At 40.0% G+C, this 19,260-nt stretch overlaps 2 protein-coding genes and 1 long non-coding RNA gene across 8 annotated transcripts in view; 2 read left to right on the top strand and 1 right to left on the bottom strand.

Annotated features, from left to right (window-relative positions):
- The window catches only part of LOC113431514 (uncharacterized), a 45,251-nt gene extending 30,789 nt beyond the window's left edge, over window positions 1-14,462 (top strand). The window contains exons 3-6 of the long non-coding RNA XR_015750080.1: window positions 7,624-7,739; window positions 7,919-8,828; window positions 13,611-13,735; window positions 13,834-14,462. This is a non-coding gene — a long non-coding RNA (uncharacterized LOC113431514). The remainder of the gene's footprint in view (window positions 1-7,623; window positions 7,740-7,918; window positions 8,829-13,610; window positions 13,736-13,833) is intronic.
- The window catches only part of CRADD (CARD and death domain containing adaptor protein), a 30,442-nt gene extending 12,849 nt beyond the window's left edge, over window positions 1-17,593 (bottom strand). The window contains exons 1-2 of one of the 6 annotated variants that reach the window (XR_015750079.1): window positions 17,382-17,586; window positions 14,714-15,012 (exon numbers count right to left, since the gene is read on the bottom strand). Coding sequence is in view for 4 of the 6 variants with exons in the window: in XM_026693819.2 (XP_026549604.1) it covers window positions 14,714-15,011 (298 nt within the window). In the remaining 2 variants the exon portion in view is untranslated. Of the gene's footprint in view, window positions 1-14,713; window positions 15,013-17,381 lie in introns of all 6 variants that reach the window. The other 5 variants (XR_015750078.1, XM_087968109.1, XM_087968108.1 and 2 more) reach the window with 5 other exon arrangements.
- LOC148130200 (uncharacterized) lies at window positions 2,574-5,153 on the top strand. The gene is made up of 2 exons (XM_087969066.1): window positions 2,574-2,887; window positions 3,147-5,153. Exon 2 carries the CDS (start codon window positions 4,188-4,190, stop codon window positions 5,151-5,153), a length of 966 nt encoding a protein of 321 aa, XP_087825192.1. The 5' UTR covers window positions 2,574-2,887; window positions 3,147-4,187.
- Window positions 17,594-19,260: the final 1,667 nt, after the last annotated feature.

Below are 19,260 nucleotides of genomic sequence, written 5' to 3'. Positions count from 1 at the left end.
TAAAAGACATGAAGAAAACTTTTCAAATTTTACAGAAATTAATTTCTGCCATTCAATTTACTGTTTCATTTTAGAAATAGGGTCACAATTAAAATATAAGCTGCTTGAAGACTGAATATCTCCGTTCCTAGTAAAGAAAACTCTTATTATTCAGAAATAAGAATAACCCTTAAAAGCATTAAAGTATAACAGAATTTGGAAGATAAAGCAATACAGTTGCATGAATTTGCCTAGAATGGTTTTGATTATATTTTCTTAGAAACATTTAAGGAATGTAATTGATACTTTCATTATAGAGTCATATTCTATGTGTGTTTTAGATCTAGAAACTATAATAATCATAAATTAAGAGTATTTTTGTTTTGTGATCATGTCTTTCCTACCTACCTACCTACTATTTATTAACTAGAATTTTGACTTCCCAGGAGCTACACATACTGAATGTCTTCAAAGTAATTAACATTGTATTATCCTGGATAGTTAAATAAGGCATGAAGATCAGAAACTAGGAGACAATGAATCTTGTCCTGCCTTAGGCAATTGACCTTGGGCAAGTCACTTTAACCTGAGAAAGAAGGCCTACATGAGGACCAAAAACATTGTAGAAAGTGAAATCATGCTTGAGGATTCTTTTTTGCAGGATGCCAGGCTCCCATTCATGTTTTTAAAACTGAAATAATATTTCAAAACTAACTAGAACAGGGAGAATGTTAGTCAACAGGGAATGAGTTGGTGAAAGCAATGGATAACACACTAGGGGCACAGGCAATAAAGATAGCAAAAACTGGGGTAATAGAGACAGCCTATCAATTAAACTCATTTTTAAAAAATGAAAATTGCAAACAAAGAAAACTGTCTTCCCCAAGGCCAAATCAGCAATAATAAGGCAGAATTAATTACCATAAAAGCTACTTTAAACAGCTTTCCCACTCTAAAGACACTAAAAGATAAATGTAAAAATAAAAAATAAAAGCGTCCTTACTGCTCCAATGTTTTTTCTTTTTTCTTTTGAAAGAGTGTGTGTGTGTGGGGGGGAGTGGATTTCTCCTTAGCATCTTCAAAGTTGGGACTGACAACAGTGTTAGCAGCAGAGAAAGCCTCAAGTTTCTCTCCTGAATTAGCCTCCTTTTCTTTAGGAGGTTCAAGCTGCACCACAAAGGCTTCCCTTTCTCTTGAGCAAGATTCTTCTGTAACATGAAATTTAGCTTAATTCAAATGAATGATCTTTAGTTAAAGGCAAGTTTTAGAATCATTAACAAGATCCAGGAAGGTCAGAAGACTGACAACATAAAGGGGGGAAGGACTGAAATCCTCTATTTATCCAAGTGAAAATGAAAGCAATCGAAAAAATATTTTTTTGTCTCACTGTTTCAGAGTTTTGAAAAACAAAACAAAAAAAATCAGTTTTCATCTAAACACAGCAGGTAAACAAACTAGAACTAGAAAAGAAAGGTTGTAGAGAACTTCTCCAGAACAAGTAGAAAACAATCACATAAAAAGCTAGTATTGCAGTCAAGAGGCAATGAAGAAATATATGGTTTCCCTTGTAAGGGTGCGACAGGTCAGGATGTGTCATACTCCTCTTCAGCTGCTAAGGACTGAGTCTGTGTAAAAGGTTTATTAGCCTAGCTCCGCCCACTCTGGGTAACTCCTCCCCAGTTCTACTCAGTCCTTGGCTGAAGAAGGGCGTAAACCAGTGATGGCTAACCTATGACACGCACTTTGACTGACACGCCTGTTGGTGTGGGGAAAACCTGCACATTTAGAGGCTGCCTGTGCTCTGCTCCAATCCCGGCTCCCTGCTTGTTGCGTGGAGGCGTGGTGTCACCGCTGCCGCAAGATCTTTGCAGCAGAGAACCAGTTTTAACCGCCATAAACTGAGGTTTGTCAGTTTCATTACCTCAGGAACGCTACAGGAGGAAAGGAGATCCATGAGGTTCACAGCCCTGTAAGGTGGCCTTCCGATCCCCACATCCTGCACCTGCAGCCCTGAGACCAGGGAGACGAGTTTCACAGCCCTGTGTGATCACCCCAGCCCAGTCTGTCATAAACCAAATTATTGATATTTCTTGAAGTGACACACGACCCGAGGAAGGCTACACTTTTTCCCGATTTTCAACACACCAAGCTGAATAGGTTAGCCATCACTGGCGTAAACAATTGCCTCTCCTGCCTTTGGAGTTCCTTCCCAAAGACAGACTTGTAAGGAAAACTTTTCTTTTTTCCTTTTTTCTTTTAAAAAAAACATCAGACAGAGCCTTCCCCTTTAAAAGTCAGCGGCTCCGCTTCCCAGCAAGTTATGGAGCCACCAAACAGCTGAGGCTGCTTCGAGGACCCGGAGCAGCCTGCAAGGGCTGCAGGGCCAATTTTAGCCCTCCGGGGTGAAAAGGAAGGCTCCACACAGCCGGACAGCCATTTTTCTTTGAGGGTCAAGGTTCGGCCTTTCCCAGGAGCCGCAGGGCTGTTTGGGGCATTCCGCGGCGAAGAAAAAGAAGCTGGACAGCTTTTTGGAAGAGTGGGGGCGGCGACCACACTCTAATTGTGCTTCGGGGCTTATCGAGCAGCCGAAAGGTTAGCGCTGCCTCTCTGAGCTGCCTCTGACCTGAAGAGCAGCAAAGCTGCAGGGAGCCATCTTTCTGGGCTAGAAGATCAAGCCTCGTGGCCAGAAGAGGCCAAATTGAATCAAGCCTCATGGCCAGAAGCAGCCATTTTGAGTCAAGCCTCATGGCCAGAAATGGACATTTTGAATAGCCTTGTGAGCCGGTGGCCATCTTGAGATCACCAGCGGCCATTTTGAAGAGGCCTGGCCTGCTTCTTCCCACCGCTCCTGGCCTTGCTGTCTCCATCAAGCCCAGTTCTTGCTGCTGCTGAGTGAAGACATCGAAGGGTAGGCGCCTTTTTATTTAAATTTCTGGTGGGGGATTGGCTTCCCTATCCCAAAGAAGGGCCTTCAGGCTTCCAGCCGTGCCTGGTCTATATTTAATTGCCCTATTAGGCCCAGGAGGGTATGAGTCCCAGTAGGAAGTGTTAAAACTTCCTACTGAAGTTGCATAGGGCAGAAGAGAGTGATGGTTGGTGTGGGGATGGAGAAGATTTCCCCTGAAGTCCCTTTATAAATCCCTTCGTAGGTTCTCCTCCTTGCACAGGACTTTCAGTCCAGAATAGGCCTTGCTGTTCCAAGATGGCTGAAGCCCCAAGGGAAACCAGAGCTTCCAAAGCTGCCAACCCTCAAAAGGTGGCTCCTGATGCTTCTACCAAAGGAAAGCAGCTTGTGAAGAAGGCCTCAAAAGCGGAGGAGAAGGATACTTCCAGGCGCCATCAGGCCACAGAGAAGCAGATAGTCAAGGTGCATCAAGCCTCTACTCGCTTAATGACTGCAAGAGCTACTTCTCCAGCATCACTCATCAGTGAAGTGGATTTCTTCTAGGCCCAGCATCCATATTTGGTCCCTTGATGTGTCCAGGAGAGGCGCTTCTCCTATTCTCTCTGAAGGAGGCAGTCAACTTGATGAACTTCAGGGAGAAGCTGTACCTTGGCAAGAGCATGGGCGTAGTAGGCAGGGGGTGGAATCCTCCTTTCCTTCTACTGCTGCTGGGACCAGACCAGCTGAACCTTCTGAATCGGATGTCCCTGTCAACTTACAAATTCTGATCGACAAGGCCATCAGGAAGGGCATCTCAGAAGGCTTTCAGAGAGCGACCCAACATTCTTCTGCAGCTTTTGATTTATCAGAGAGACAATCCTGGGTTCGAGAAGCTCTCTTGTTCAAAAAGAGGTTCCTTTCTCCAGGATACTGTTTCTGTGTTGGTTGAGGACTATGCTCCTGCTCTCTCAGTGGCTCCATCCTTGGTGGAGGAACCTGACAAGCTGGAATCTGACATGTCAGCAGATGAAGGCACCTCCCACGAGGTTCCAGTGTTCACGGGTTGCTTCAAACACACCTTATTCAGTCCCTTGTACAAGGCGAGGAACACGGCCCACCTAAAGGGCGCAGATCACCTCACCAATCTGAAGGGCACAGAATAGCTGCCTCTCTTCCTCCTGAGTCAGATGTTCTCTTCGATGAGCCAGAGGTGAGGAAAGAAGCGGTCCCATCTCCTCAACTGTTCCTGAAGGTTATTGGGAAACAGCTGGAATCACCTGCCTCAGGACCCAGTCCCCTGGCTTCCGTTTACAGTTTTTTCAACATGAGGCCTGAGCTCACAAAAACACTCCAAGTTCCCACAGTGGATGCTCCTGTGGCAGCTTTGGCTTCCTCATCTTCTGCCCCATCTGATCCGGAGGAGATCCTCAAGTCAGAGGAAAAGCGTGTGGAACAATCGCTCCAGAGATCCCACCTGGCGGCTGCCTGGGTGGTCAAGGCATCTTCTGCAGCGTCATTCTTCACCAGGACGTCGGTCAAGTGGCTGAAGCAGTTGAGAGATGGAATTCCTACATCAGATGTCCGAGCCCACCAGGACATCAATAATATCATGGCGGCCACAGCTGATGCCACTCTGCATGGGACCATGTTCACCACGAAAGCCATTGCTTCCTCGGTGGCGGCCAGGCGCATATGTTGGCTGTGCAACTGGCAAGCAAATGGAAGGAGGAAGTGGAATTTGGCGTCTTCCTCCGTCCAAGGGGATAAGCTCTTCGGCGAAGTCCTCAAGTCCTTTTTGATGGAAAAACAGGATAAGTGGAAGATCCTTCCTTCGCTTCTCAAGAGGGCGGAGTATCGGATGGCTCCTTACTTCAAACGTCCTCAGTTTCGAGGGGAAACCAGTTCCAGCTTCCACCGGCCATCCGAGCCCTTACCAATGCCAAGAACCTCCTCCAGATCATTCAGGCAAGGGCAGGCAGCAGTTTACTGCAAAACGGCCCTTTCGAGGAGGAGGAAGTTGCCCGTACCACCGCCAGCGCCAGTGCACAGTCTATTCCCATTGGTGGCCGATTATCTTGGTTTGCAGACCAATGGGAGGGAATTACTTCTGATGCCTGGGTTTTGTCCACAGTTAGATCGGGTCTTTCACTGGAATTCTACCCCACTCCTCCAAGGTACTTTATCTCCTGCCCAGTATCTAGGGTCGCAGGGAGAAGGGACCATCCAGCATTTGTTGGACCTCAGGGTCATTCAGGAGGTCCCCCTTCACCAACAGGGAATGGGGTTTTAATCCAGGATTTTTGTTATCCCCAAGCCTCGGGGGGTGGTGGAGGACAATTCTTGACCTAAAAAGGCTCAATAAATATGTTGTATACAAGCGTTTTAAGATGCACTCTCTTTCTTCTATTCTAGAGAGTGTTCGGCAGGGGGATTTCCTCACATCCATAGACTTGACGGAAAGTTATTTACATGTTCCCATCTGTTCTTCACAAAGGCAGTTTTTAAGTTTTTGTTACCAGGGGCGGCATTATCAATACAGGGCTTTTCCCTTTGGGTTATCTTCTGCCCCTAGAGTGTTCACCAAAGTTCTGGCTCCCCTCGCAGGGCACCTTTGTTCCTTTCCGGTGCGTCTGCTGTGTTATTTAGATGATATTTTAATCATGTCTGCTTCCTTTCAAAGGGCTCAGTGGGATCTGCAGGTCACGATGTCAGTTTTGCGGGACCTGGTGTTTTCCATTAATAGGAAAAAGAGCCATTTCACTCCTTCTACCCATCTTCTTCATTTGGGGGCCATTATTGACACTAGAGTGTGTCAGGTTTTCCTTTCATAGGAATAGCTGGACAGCCTGCAGGGGATGATTAGGGGCATTCGGAGCAAGCATTCTACCCCTTTAGCCCATTTATCTCCACTTTTGGGTAAAATGGCTTCCTGTATTGGCATTGTTCCTGGGCCAGGCTTCATGCTAGGTCTCTGCAGTGGTTCTTGTTACCTCATCAGAGGTCTGGGTCAAGCCATTCCCTTTGGAAGGTAAAGTTGACTAAGCACGTTTTACTTTCCTTTCACTGGTAGCTATCTAGAGCTATGTCCAAGGGCCATTCCTTTAAGGTGGAGACTTGCCTTGTCCTCACGACGGATGCTTCCTTATCTGGTTGGGGGGGCTCACCTGGATTCCCTCTGGGCCCAGGGCTTATGGTCTGTGGAGGAACAGGCTCATAGCATCAATTGGTTAGAACTCAGAGCGGTCTGTTTGGCCCTGAGACAGTTTAGGAATCAGGTCTCTGGGATGCATGTCCTGGTTATAACGGACAATGTTGCCACTAAAGCCCATATTAACAAAGTCATCTTCTGTCTATCCGAGCTGATCACATCTCGAGCTTGGATAATGTTCAGGCGGACTAGCTGAGCAGGACCTCAGTTGATCACTCTGAATGGAGTTTACATCCCTCTCTCTTTCATCAAATTATGCACATATTTGGTCTGCCAGAGGTGGATTTGTTTGCCACCCCCCCCCCTTAATGCCCAATTGCCTAGCTTTTTCTCTAGATATTTTGCCCAAGGGGCAAAGGGACCAACGCCTTGCATTGTAGCTGGCCTCCCAGCTTGTTGTAAGCCTTTCCTCCATTGCCTCTGCTCTCAGCCGTGATTCGCAAAATCTTATTGGAGAAAGCCAAGGTGATATTAGTGGCTCCCTACTGGCCTCGTAGGTCGTGGTTAGCTGATTTGATGGGTCTCTCAGTGCCCCCCCCCCCCGGCAGATTCCTGAAAAGATGTCTCTCTTCTTCAGGGGTCCCTGATTCACCCAGAGCCCCAGTGGCTACATCTGGCAGTTTGGCGATTGAGTGGGATGTCTTAAAAAGCTCCCACCTCTCCAACAAGGTGATCAAAACTATTCAGGCCTCCAGGAGACCCTCAACCATCCATATTTATGAGGCTACATGGCAATCCTTTTCTACTTGGTGTACCAAGGCTAACTTTTCACCTCTGAAAGCTTCAGTGGCTACTGTTTTGGAGTTTCTTCAGGCTGGCCTGGATAAGGGTCTTGCCCCCAACATGCTTCATAGGCAGGTGACGGCTATCTCTTCAGTGCTGACTTGTGGGAAATTAGAATCTTTGTCTCAACACCCTACTGTTCGTAGGTTCCTCAGAGGTGTGACCAACCTTTGTCCTCCTATGGTACATAGGTACTCTACTTGGGATTTACCCAAGGTCCTAAAGTCCCTTACCAGACCTCTGTTTGAACCTCTCAGACAGTCCAGCCTGCATCTTCTTATACTGAAAGTGGCATTCTTGGTGGTAGTTACTTCGGCGAGGAGGGTTTCTGAGTTGGTCGACCTCTCAGTTCGTCCTGATCTCTGTCTTTTCCATCCCCACTGGGAGGTTTTACGTTTGGACCCGGCCTTTATTCCTAAGGTAACACCTCCTTCCACAGAGCTCAGGAACTGGTTCTCCTGGATTTTTGTCCCCATCTGGTCCATGAGTTGGAGAAGGCTTGGCACACTTTGGATGTGCGCAGAGCCTTAAAGTTTTATATCAAAAGGACAGCTGAATTCTGCAGGACGGAATCTCTTTTTTGTTCCTTCCAACCTTCGACATTGGGAGGAAAGGTGACTCCATCCACAGTAAGTAGCTGGATCAAGGTATGCATAGCTCAAGCCTATTCCAGTTGGTCCCTTCTGATACCTAGGGGCATCACGGTGCACTCCACTCGCAGTGCTGTGACTACGTGGACGTCCCCTTCGCCTTTCATCTGCCACTACAGGCTGGACTCCTTTGCTTCAGCGGATGTGGTGTTTGGAAGATGGGTCCTGCAACGGGTCGTTTCAGACTGTGAAGGCCAGGACCGATCTTAACCCTCCCGAGGACAACCGTGCTTTGGTATGTCCCATCCTGACCTGTTGCAGCCTTACAAGGGAAAATGCGCATTGTTTACCTGAATGCCAGTTTTCCTTGTTAGGCAAGACAGGTCAGCCCCATCCTTTGGGGAATGGTCTGGCCAAATGGCCTATAGGGGGGCGTTTCTGATTACGTTCTTGTTCTTTTTTCCATTTTCTTAGAGGCAATTCAGTCTGTCGCATGGTCTTCGCAGAACTGGGGAGGAGTTACCCAGAGTGGGCCGAGTTAGGCTAATAAGCCTTTTACATAGACTCAGTCCTTAGCAGCTGAAGAGGAGTAACACCTATCCTGATGTGTCTTGCCTAACAAGGAAAACTGGCGTTCAGGTAAACAACGCCCATGTTTGCCCCAGTCATCACTGAGGAAAAGATTCCAAACTATAAAAGAAATATTACTTTAGTATTATAGGTTTTAACAAAAGATTGACATTTCTGGGCAGGAAATCTATTTCTTCATTTTATCAAAAATTTTAACACCAAGAATATCTCTGGAATACATGCAATTGTAGTATTAAAACAATGCTCAAACTGCTGAATCTTACCTAAGTTTTATTTAGACTGTTAAAGAAAGTGGTTGGCATCATACTACAACTTTTATAATGCTGAGTATTCAACCATTTTCTGTAGTAATCCAGTGTGAGAGAACAAAAACAAAGAATTGGCAGCAAATAAGCATAAATCTCTTCCAATTTTCACCAAAAGGACAGCAGATGACTGTATGTCAAATTACATTTTGGCAAAAAATATATTGTTGTGTCTCCAACTGCTTGTGTAAAAACACTAGCAACAAGTGAAAGACAGAAAACCAACTGCAAAGAAAACTAGGATTTTATGGAAACATAGAAATCAAATAAATACAGTATGGAGGAATTAAAAACGTGTTCTTAACATTTTGAGAATGGTTTTTATAGTTCTTGGCATAGGTAAAAAACTCTCCTATCTGATCAGACATCACTTGAATTCCAGATTAGAACTCCAGGAACTAAGCTAGTATACCCAGCACATCCCACAGTTGTAGAAACATTTCTACGTCATCCCTGATCCATGGAGGCCACTCAATTCAGAGTTCAAGGTTGGTGACAGCATGTTTGTGTGTGAAGGTTTGAACTTGTTATCAGGAAATACACCCTCTTCCTCAAACATACTCTACTATAAACACCACCCCTTCTCCTCCTCCTTTATATTGGCAGGTTATTATTAGTTCTTATTTTTTTGGCTTAATAATAGGCAGAGTCTTATGTTGCTGGGTTTTTAAAAATGTGATATTTTATATATTTAAATGAAATGTTTAACATATGAAAGGAAATAAGAACAGTCTTTGTTCTCAAAATGAGCTAATAATTTTCAGGTGATCAAACTATAAAAATATTAACTGTTACCCTCTACTCTAGTCATTTAAGAAACTACAATAACTAAAATAGGTGATTTTGAAAAGGTTTTTTTAGATATATTTCTGAGGCTGCAATGCAATGCATTGACTTTAAATTCATCAAAAGGTTATGCAAATTAAGAAAATGGCAGGAATGTAGGACTTTGCTTCAGAATCTTTCAACAGAAACTCTGATTTAGCCTTCTTTCACTGTGCTAGATGGCATTTGGCAATCTATATATATTCCTGTCCAGGAAACTATCTCCTAATCCTAATGTACCTCAAATAGAGGTTACAGGCACTGAAAAACAACTCCATCAACCCAAGATGATTAAAGGTGACAGCTGAGAGGACAGAGTTATACTTAAAAAGAGGGCTTTAGTATGTGGTCATTATAACTTGCATTTATAGTAAAGCAAAATAATAATAATAATGCACAGCTCTGGTTCAAAGAGAAATAGGAGCTTCAATGTATGAGATGTGCAATTAGCACACACACACAGACACACAGAGGCTCAAAGAGACTAGCCTTTCACCCAGCACCTGTGCAATCCTTCTGGCATTCAAAAGGTCAAAATATAAAATGTGAAGCCATTTCTATAACCAGAAACTACAGGGAGAACAGTAGTCTCATTCTTTTCCCAGCCTTCCAGCTGAAAGTGTGTAGACTGCCAGCCTGGCCTGGGGTTTGGCACTAGGCCATATTCACAACAATTAGATATTAACTTTATTATCTGGTGCATTATGAATCATATGCTCATTCAAATATGGCACAGCTCATGCTTTTGCACACTTTGTTTTAGGCCATGGGTATGCAATAGTGTCTTCCACCTAACTCAGAAGAGCAATATCCCAAATCCCCTGACACTAGCCATGCAGCTGTGATTGACAAGAGCAATACTGTAGTGACAAATCTGGAAGACACAAAGTTGCCCACTTCTGGTTTAGGATTATCTGCCAAAAGATAAACTGTAAAAATCTGACTGAATGCCCTTCACACAAAAATAGCTATATGAATAAGCTAATCCAAAAATCACAAAACAGGGAAGAATGGGGTAAAACTGCTTTCCTACTCCTATTTTCCTACATGCAATTGATTGTGTGTGTAATATGGTTAGTATTTAGGAGCAGAACAAAAGGAGGAAGGGAAGAAGGAGAGAAATAGAAAGAAAACATCCCACAGGAACCTTAACTTCACTCCATAGCACATTTATCATTTTACAGAAACATACAGTGCGTTATTTTAACTTGCTATTCCTAGAAAGAATTAAACATTTCTGCCAACACCCACAACTTTTCTTAAAAACTGTAAACATTATGCAGAGCCTTTCAGACTATTTTGCCTTTGCCAGTATTCCTCCAAATAAATCCTCAGTTAGGAAGTCATCTTATCACCTGATTGGCTAAAAACTAGGCATGAAACTACTTTTTATAGAGACATGGTAAACATATCCACTAGATGGATCAAACAGAGGTGAAATTGCTTAGAAATCTTCTTTTGTTGATAACTGGAGTCTTTCTGAATCTGAAACCTACTTGTTAACCTGAAATCCAGATATTTATGAGCATCACATGTTTTTTTCTGCTGCTTTTCTTGTTTAGCCAAGTATGCAATGCAGGGAACTACCCAATCTTATATTTGAAATACTGATGTTTTAATTTACTTAGTTTGGACAATTTAAAGGAATTAAAGTGATTTGGGGGTCATAGGATATAGAAATATGTTACTCTTTATATGTTTTAACAGTTATATCCAAAAATAGAACAAAAGAATGTCTGTAACATACAGCTTTAAAATATCTCTTGTGGGATTAAAAAGCTCTTATCTGTTGTGCATGTTCCAATTATTTGCTTACTGATCCAGGTAGTTGGTGATTTATGACTGTTTGTTTAATGATGATCTGGAATTATGACAGCCTCAGAAATTATATCCATTTAAAGATAGGAATGCTCTGCTCATTCTTATTCATACTCTTGAGACCTCCCATTTGGACTACTGCAATGCATTCTACATGTGGTTGAGGGCCATTCAGGAGCTTCAGCTGGTACAGAATGCAACTGCACAGGTTGTAAATGGTGTTGTCTATTTGATACATGTAACACCATAGTTGAACAAAGAATGAAGGTTATGCTTTTGATAACAGTCTATCATCAATGCTTAAGAAGAACTGATGAAAATGGGAAATGTGGAAACTTTCCTTGTAAGTTTTTGAACAGCTCTAGGTCCCCCATGCCCATGCTTTCATTTTTCTCACTACATTGCAAACAAATTTGGTATCTTTTCAGATGCTTCAGCAGTGACTTATCTGAAAATTATTGATACATAAGTAATATACCTTGTAAGCTTGATTCTCAGTAACATAAAATGGGTGCATCCATCTGAAAACACTATTCCAAATTGGATTTGCAATGCTCAACAGAGAATATAGCTAATATGGAACGATATGTAAATCCAATATAACATTGTAAAGATTTACACTGATCACTAAGTTGTACTGGTGTATATCTGCAACCAACCAGAAGACTGTATGTATATGTAAGCAATAGGGTTGAATGCATCAGGAAGTGAATCTAACTACAATAGTGGCATTATGTTTCTGCTGAGCAGACTTCTACAAACCACACTTCAAGGTCACAACATGCAGAACAATGAGCATAAACATAGACAGCATGGCTTATAAAGCCAGAATTCCCCCTACACTGTAAAAACTTAATTACCAAGGACATAAAACTTTTTAAATTTATGGAATCTGAATCTATACAAAAATCTGCCCTCAAGAGTCTCTTATCCTTAATATCTCATCACACTCTTTTATATGTTACTTAAAATGGTCAACTCTGTTATGATCTATTAAGCACCTCATACGTATTTCTTGATACTCTCTCCTAAATCATGAAGATATCCCTGCTTTTTTACCCTGCAGTTCTGCACCATACCTTGCACCTGCAATAACTTCTGTCAAACATAGAGAATCATTATCTACAGTAGAGCTCCTTAACCTTTTTGTGCTTTGAGACTCTGCTGAAACCTACAGACGCATTCTCAGAAAAACCTAACTAAAACAAAATACATCAACTATAGTTATTAGAAACCAATCATGGAAACAAACAATGCTCAAATATAATCACCAAAATAAAAATATGTAATGTGAGGTTTTTTATTTAAGCCATGAAATCAATAATAAGATGAGCTAAATTAGTTTAAGCTTAATATTCATATTAAGCTTAAAATATTCTTTTCCCCATACAAGATTACAGATCCCTTGAAATCTCTATAGATTCCAAGTTAAAAACTTCTGTCCTACAATAAGAAGCCTCAAACCCTGGACTGCAGACCAGTAGTGGTCCACAGCCTATTAGGAACCAGGCCACACAAGTCAGCGAAGCTTCAGTTGCGCGTGTGTGGAATCTAGATAGCACACGAAATCACCCATCACCCCCAAGTCTGTAGAAAAATTAATTTCCTGGAAACTGGTCCCTGGTACAAAAAAGGTTGGGACTATCCTACAGCATCCATAGGACATCGATCAAGAGAATAAGAAGGAAGGAATTCATAAATGTAGTCTCTGTATTAGGTAATTCATGGAAAATGAGAATGCATATGCAGAATCTGCATCACTAAAAAAAAATCAAGGAATGCTGTTATTTCCTAACCATGTACAAAAATCATCAAAGTTGATGGCCAACAATGATGCCAAACCACACAAGAGTGAACAAAATGTTGTTAGTATATCTAATCAGCACTATATTAAAATTTTACAGGCTGCAAATTTTCCTTGACAATATCTATATTGGAGAAAATGTGGAATACTAGTGTTAAATTAACATTATTTAATATAAATGATATACCAATGGTAAATGACACTGGCTAAACAGTCAAAAATGTATAAAGGAGTATCAAATTAGTGTAGGAAATTTCTTTACCATGCATTGTAAAGAAATTTTGGGTGCAAATTCCATCATAATAAAAAAGGTACTGCAAATTAATATTATAATCAAACCAGAATTATTATTAGATTTTATAAGTGCTGAACTAAAAAGAAATATGGGAAACTATATGATAACAGCAGCAATAAAACAGATGAAGAATAATAAAATAATCATAGAAGAAGATTGAATTATAAACTTGACTTAATTTTATAATCGCAAAAATGGCAAAAGTAATTAATTTGGTCAGGGGGAAAAATACTATTTTAAAAGACTAGAAGCCTTACATGGACTTTTTGCTGAAAGAAGAAACAATGGAACTAAAAGAAGAAAAGATAGAACTGATGACTGAGGAATTTGGAGATTAAAAGGATTAAACAGAACAGGGAAAGAGTAGGATGGGAATCACTGAATAGAAAAAACAGCGGAAGTCAAAATTCTGTGCTTTCTTTTTTCTTTTCATGTTTATACTTTTATTGTGTTATAAAATTCTAATTAAAATATTGTTTTAAAAAGCACTGTATTAATAATTTTACTTGTACATCACTATAATGGCAGAAGAAACATCACCACTAACATTTTATGGAAGATATTGTTACAACTGTAGGCCTGATGGATCGAATCTCAAAGTATCTGATTGTTGTTGCCCACTGCATCCTGGTCTATGTGGTTGTCAAACACAGGTATGCTCAGCTCAGTTATGGTGTTTTGACTACCCCTTTGGATAAAGACATCATTATTATTAATTCAAAGCCTCTGATTCCTGTCTCTACTGATCCAGAATCTCCTAATATCCCCTGCTATACTTTTCACTCAGAAGAGTGGAGTGAACTTAGCACCACTTGAGGGGTTTACCATCAAGGACCTGTACTTCAACCAAGACAGATACCAACTCTCACCAACTCATTTGAAACCACCACAACTCTACTAGAAAAGATGTAAATAGCAGTCCACTCAACAGCAACATGAAAAATAAAGTAGATTCATGGCTCCTGAAATTCATCACTCAAACTATGTGCACTCGAGATGAAAATATTTGAAAAGCAGAAATTAAATAAATGACCATAAAACTCTTTTCAGGTCTATCACTGAAAGATGCATAGTTAATATGAATTAAACTAGTACATATTAGAAATATTCAAACTATTTGCATCCAAAGCAGGAAAGAAACTTCATATTTGGTGTGGCTATGATCACTGTACCTGTCACTAGATCCTTAAATAAATTATGCACTTTTTAAAAAAACTATCAGTGAGTTCATATGGCATCTGTATGGTCCAAAAAAGTGCGTATTTGAATTAAAGTTGCAATGTTACAATCATCTCTCTAACTCAACACACATATATTCCTAGGATCATGCAACTACCACATGAGTGTACAAATGACGTGGTTTCTTTAAATAGTTATTGACAGGTACAGCTAACATGGTAATGTTGGATCTTAAGAACATTTTACCAGGAACAAGCTTCATTGCAGACCTGGAACATGTTTTTGGGGTAAGACCCCAGATATTAAATCAGCACTGTTGCTACTTGTGAAGTTTTTTTAAAAAATTAACCTGATATTAATTCTAATGCAATTGTTTTGATAATAAGCACTACATTCTACATTTTTAATAGTAAGAACTATATTCTCAAACTAATTATTTAAACAATTCTTACCTACAGAAGTCATTAGCATAACTTCATTGCGCTTTGATTCAAGTTTTTCTCTCACCCATGGAAACTCTTGTAAGGATTCTAGAAATGCTTCAAATGCCTTAGGGCCTCTTGTTGGGAGGATGTCAAGAAGTACCAAAGTTTTCCGTTGGTTAGTAACTTGGGCCTTTATTTCTTGCACATGATTGTCTGTTAGAATTTCTTCTTGATAAAGATATTGAATGATAAGACCCTCAACCAGCAGCTCTGCACACAGCTCCAGGCGCAAGGAGCGCAGAACCTGCTTGTCTCTGGCATCCATCCTGAGAAAGAAAAAAATATGTGAGTGGCCAACTTTGAAAACATCACTTTGGAACCCTATCAATATGCGTTTGTAAAATATGGCTAATTATTTTTATAAAGGTGGTTATGATGAGATTTTTCATAATAGAACAGTTTCATGTTCCTATAGAAAAGATGCCACCAAAATGTGACATTTGTAGCCATATCTTTGGAGACTAGAACTTCTACCATTAATGGTGTGTCACCTAGCTTGGATGTTTTTTGAACTGCAGGTTGTGTCCAGGGCATATTTTAAAAGACCCAGAAGACTCTTATTTAATATTTCATGACCATTGATATCTGTCGTAAAGACTAGGACAAATCTAAAGTATAGACATCATTGATTATGGTTTATCATTTTAAGCTGGCATGATTTATTCAATTTACGTTAAATTTTAAACATATGTACAACATATACTCTTTCCTGAACCAAAGGAAAGTGACTAGGTTTACACATTATAAAAAACATATGGTTTGGTTCTATAACAGAATGCTGTATAAGCCTAGTTAATTGTAGTTTACTCAGCAAATAAGTTAAGCTAAATAGAGAAGAAGTTAAGTTAAATAGAGTTTGGCTGTCTGAGGAATTCTGGGAGTGGAAATGTACACATCTTAAAAGTTGCCGAGGTTAAGAAACACTGAACTACAGGAATGATGGGAAGCAGTCATATCAGGTTGTTTCCTGATAGATGTCTGATTGGTCTGACCATGCCCATAGAATTATTTGTGGGAGGACCCTTAATATACACAGATTCCAAATGTGCCCATTTGCTCCAAAAGCTTGGGCAGCTTAGGACAGTGCGCAAACCCAATTATTATCTAATGCTCTTCTCTCTTAACCTGTATTGCAACAGGTTCAATATTTCTGAACATAATTTTCTTTGAAAAACAGCTAGAAATTCAGGTGATTTAAAATACAACACTATTTTGACTGGAACTAGCTGAACAAGCTTCATCTTCTATTTTGTATGTAGCTTTGTTTTTAAATCCACAGACCAGATGGGTCCAACCTTTTGGCTCGCCTAAGTTGTAGTGAATGAAGAGAAATTGTCTTGGACAGCACATAAAATATATAATATAGCTAATGTATATAAATAGAAAACATCCTTTTTAAATACATTTTTTACAAAATCTTATTAATTACTAGCTGTCCAAGGCCATGGATTAGACATGCTTGCTCTAGTTTAAATGTTTGGAATTGGGGAATTTGAAAAGACAATATATCCACATGTGCCTCAGTCTACCTAGATCTTTAGCACAGATTCTGTTCAAAGTCCTTCACTGGCAGAAACCTCAATATGTCAACTACTATATTATTGTAGCAACAATCTTTAAAACTGTCTAACTGCGTCTGGAATACCTTATATATCCTAGTGTCTTCTAAGAAAGGTTGATATCTTTTCTACTGTAGCCCCTGATTTTCTCAAAACAGTCAGTTTAATGACACAATGTTAATATTATCCAATTGAGCTTTTTTTTGCTTTTCCATAGATTGATGTGAACCACTTTAGGAAAACTATTCAAACAAAACCTGCATGATTGTAAATATAAGCTCTAAGGGGGCCTTAGAATTACAACTAGAAACATAGCAAGCAATACAAAATATTACAAAAAAACAGCAATCAGAGAATAAATAACAGAAGCATTAAACATTTAAATGTTTAATGCTTCTATTTTTTTTCTCTGATTGCTGTTTGAAATGGTCTCGGTAATCATATAAGTTCAACATGTTTACATTTCTTGTAACAGTTTTTGTTTCTAAATATGTATGTATACTGATTTTTAATTTGTTTTTATTGAATTGTTTTCTGTTGTGAGCCACAGAGTCACTTAGATGAGTTGGGAGATCATGCAAATAGAATGAATAAATCATGAGTTTATCTTTTTTCATGGACTCCAGGATAACATATAAGGATTTTCCACACACACCCTTCTATTAATGAAGTGAGAAGAATTCCAGATTTCCTTATTTTGCCTTAAGTATATTTTTAGACCACTGTATCCAGAACCCAATTTAAGAACCAGCCACGCTCAAATCTTTATTTTGTACGGTTTAACTAGCTTTCAGACATTGCTATTCTTCTCTATTTAAAATTATGCATGCAGCAATAACAGTCAACTCACAACGGAAAGCCATTACTTGCAAAATGTAATTCTTTAAAGTAACATTTTTTTAAAAAAAAGTAAAAATAGCATTATGTTGTCACAGAAAGAAAAACTGCAGAGAAATGAAGTTGCAGGTTTATATAAAGCCTGAGAAAATAAATCTGATTGCTCTGAAAACGCTCCGTTGGCATACTCAGCACAGTAAAAAGAACAAAAAAAAAAGCTGTTCTTTTAAAGTACTTACAAAATGAAGCGAAAATGTTATTTATTAACTCCAGGCGTAATTGTGAACTGCTCCCTCTGCACCATTTTTCCTGGAGAGAAAATCGCGAAGCAGGAAGTGCTGCTTTCCCACATTTTTTACAAGCAACAGACCTCGATGAAAGGCGGGCGCTTGAACCAAACTTACGCTACGATTCGAGTCGGAAGTTCTTACATCCTTTTGCCGCCATTTTGCCCTTTGCTTACTAGTTTTAGGGGGAAAGGGTGCAGCAATCTGAAACTGGAAACGTTGTTTCTGTGATTAGATGCGTGGGTTACTCGTAAAAACTGAAAAGGAACAGAAGTTTATTTCAAAACCATATTACGACCAAAAATGTGCTAGAAGCCTGGCATCTAAATATGTCGAAACTACAAGTCCCAGAATTCCGTTGACTATGCTACGAATTGTAGTTGCGTGATCCTCGGGGAAGCTACAAAATATTTCTATCTTTCTTCAAGTTGGAAGAAGAATCTATGCTTCCGAAATTCTGTACAATTACCATATATCTGAAATGAGCTGCAATTTAACTTTTTGGTATTTACTGATGAAATACACTATATTGCTGAATCAGCATTAATATCTGAATAAATCAAAAACTTCGGAAGACTTTAGGGCTGAATAGGCTGCATATATTATTGCGCTGCAACAATTCGGATGACTACTAGATGGCAGTAAAGTGATTTTGCATGCTTTGCTGCCATCTAGTGATTCTCTGGAATTATGCAGCACCAATATCAAGCCAGTGGTCACTACTAAGGTGTGGCCATATCACACATTTGCTGTTTATCATTAAATTATGTTTTCTTCTAACAGTTGCTATAATGGAATGTGAGAAGTATTGTATTTGTGACTCAAAACTGAAGTTTTAGAAGTATTATTGAAGAGTTCTAAATCATTGTGGTTAGAAAGGCTATGAGCACAGAATGGATCATGTTTTGGCCAGGTTCTTAAAAGAAGAAATTAACTTCATTGCTAAAGAAAACTCTTTTAAGAAATAAACTATTAATAGAGGATATGATTGTATGATTTATATATTAACAGTATTTTTGAATTGCCCATATCACTAAAGTGCAAAAAATTAACATCACAATCCCCACCCGCCAGAATAAAATGATATCCTTCCAACATATAAAAGACATTCAAGAAGAATCAGTGGCAGAATTAAAGTTTAAAAGTTTGCCTACATCAAATAGTTTTCACATCATTGCAAAATACCATTGACAGGAGGTCAGGATCAGCTGTCAGGATAAGATGTTCCAAAGATCAGTGCTGCGGAGAAAGTCTACTTATCCATGAGGGAGTAGGGCTTTGAATATGGTCTTTCAAGAAGTTCTGACATGATAAGTGGAAACATTTTGAAGAAGGCACAGGAGGAAGCATTTGCCAACTTGATGTAGCAAGACAGCATAGATGTTTCTCGAGATGACACTGCTCAATGATGCCCAATTTAAGTGGGCCCAAAGTTTTGAGTTCTGCTAGAGAAGATCAGACAAGCTGAAGAACATCAAACCAGACTGAGTACATTTTCTTGATGAGATCAGAAGAGGATTGAATGAGAGATCTGTGGGGGAATCAGGGAATTTGGCAGGCAGATGAATACTATTATCTGGAAGGTCCCAGGAAAGGAAGGAGTATGGATTGGATTTGTCAATTGAGGGGCTGTTATGTAAGTTGTGGAAATAACTGGCCTATTGAAAGGTGTTCAGTAAGTAGTTGAATGAATCTGGGCCACAGAAATGGCTTGCGCATGGTGGCAAAGACTGGTGAAGTATGTGATGGTTGGAACTACTATTGGCCTCTGGAGAAAATATGAGGGCTCAATTTAGCACCATGCTGAGCAAGGGAAGCAGAGTGGGGGCAG

The sequence above is a fragment of the Notechis scutatus genome, chromosome 6 (genome assembly GCF_049901735.1).
Source record: "Notechis scutatus isolate UNSWTSFEM ecotype Mainland chromosome 6, rNotScu1.2, whole genome shotgun sequence".
NCBI classification, from domain to species: Eukaryota; Metazoa; Chordata; class Lepidosauria; order Squamata; family Elapidae; genus Notechis; species Notechis scutatus.
The sequence above is the reverse complement of the archived record's forward strand: the minus strand, read 5'-3'. Positions and strand labels throughout refer to the sequence as shown.

Bases quoted from the DNA above. Each gene is read 5' to 3' on its own strand.
- LOC148130200 (XM_087969066.1), top strand. From the start codon at position 4,188: ATGAGGCCTGAGCTCACAAAAACACTCCAAGTTCCCACAGTGGATGCT.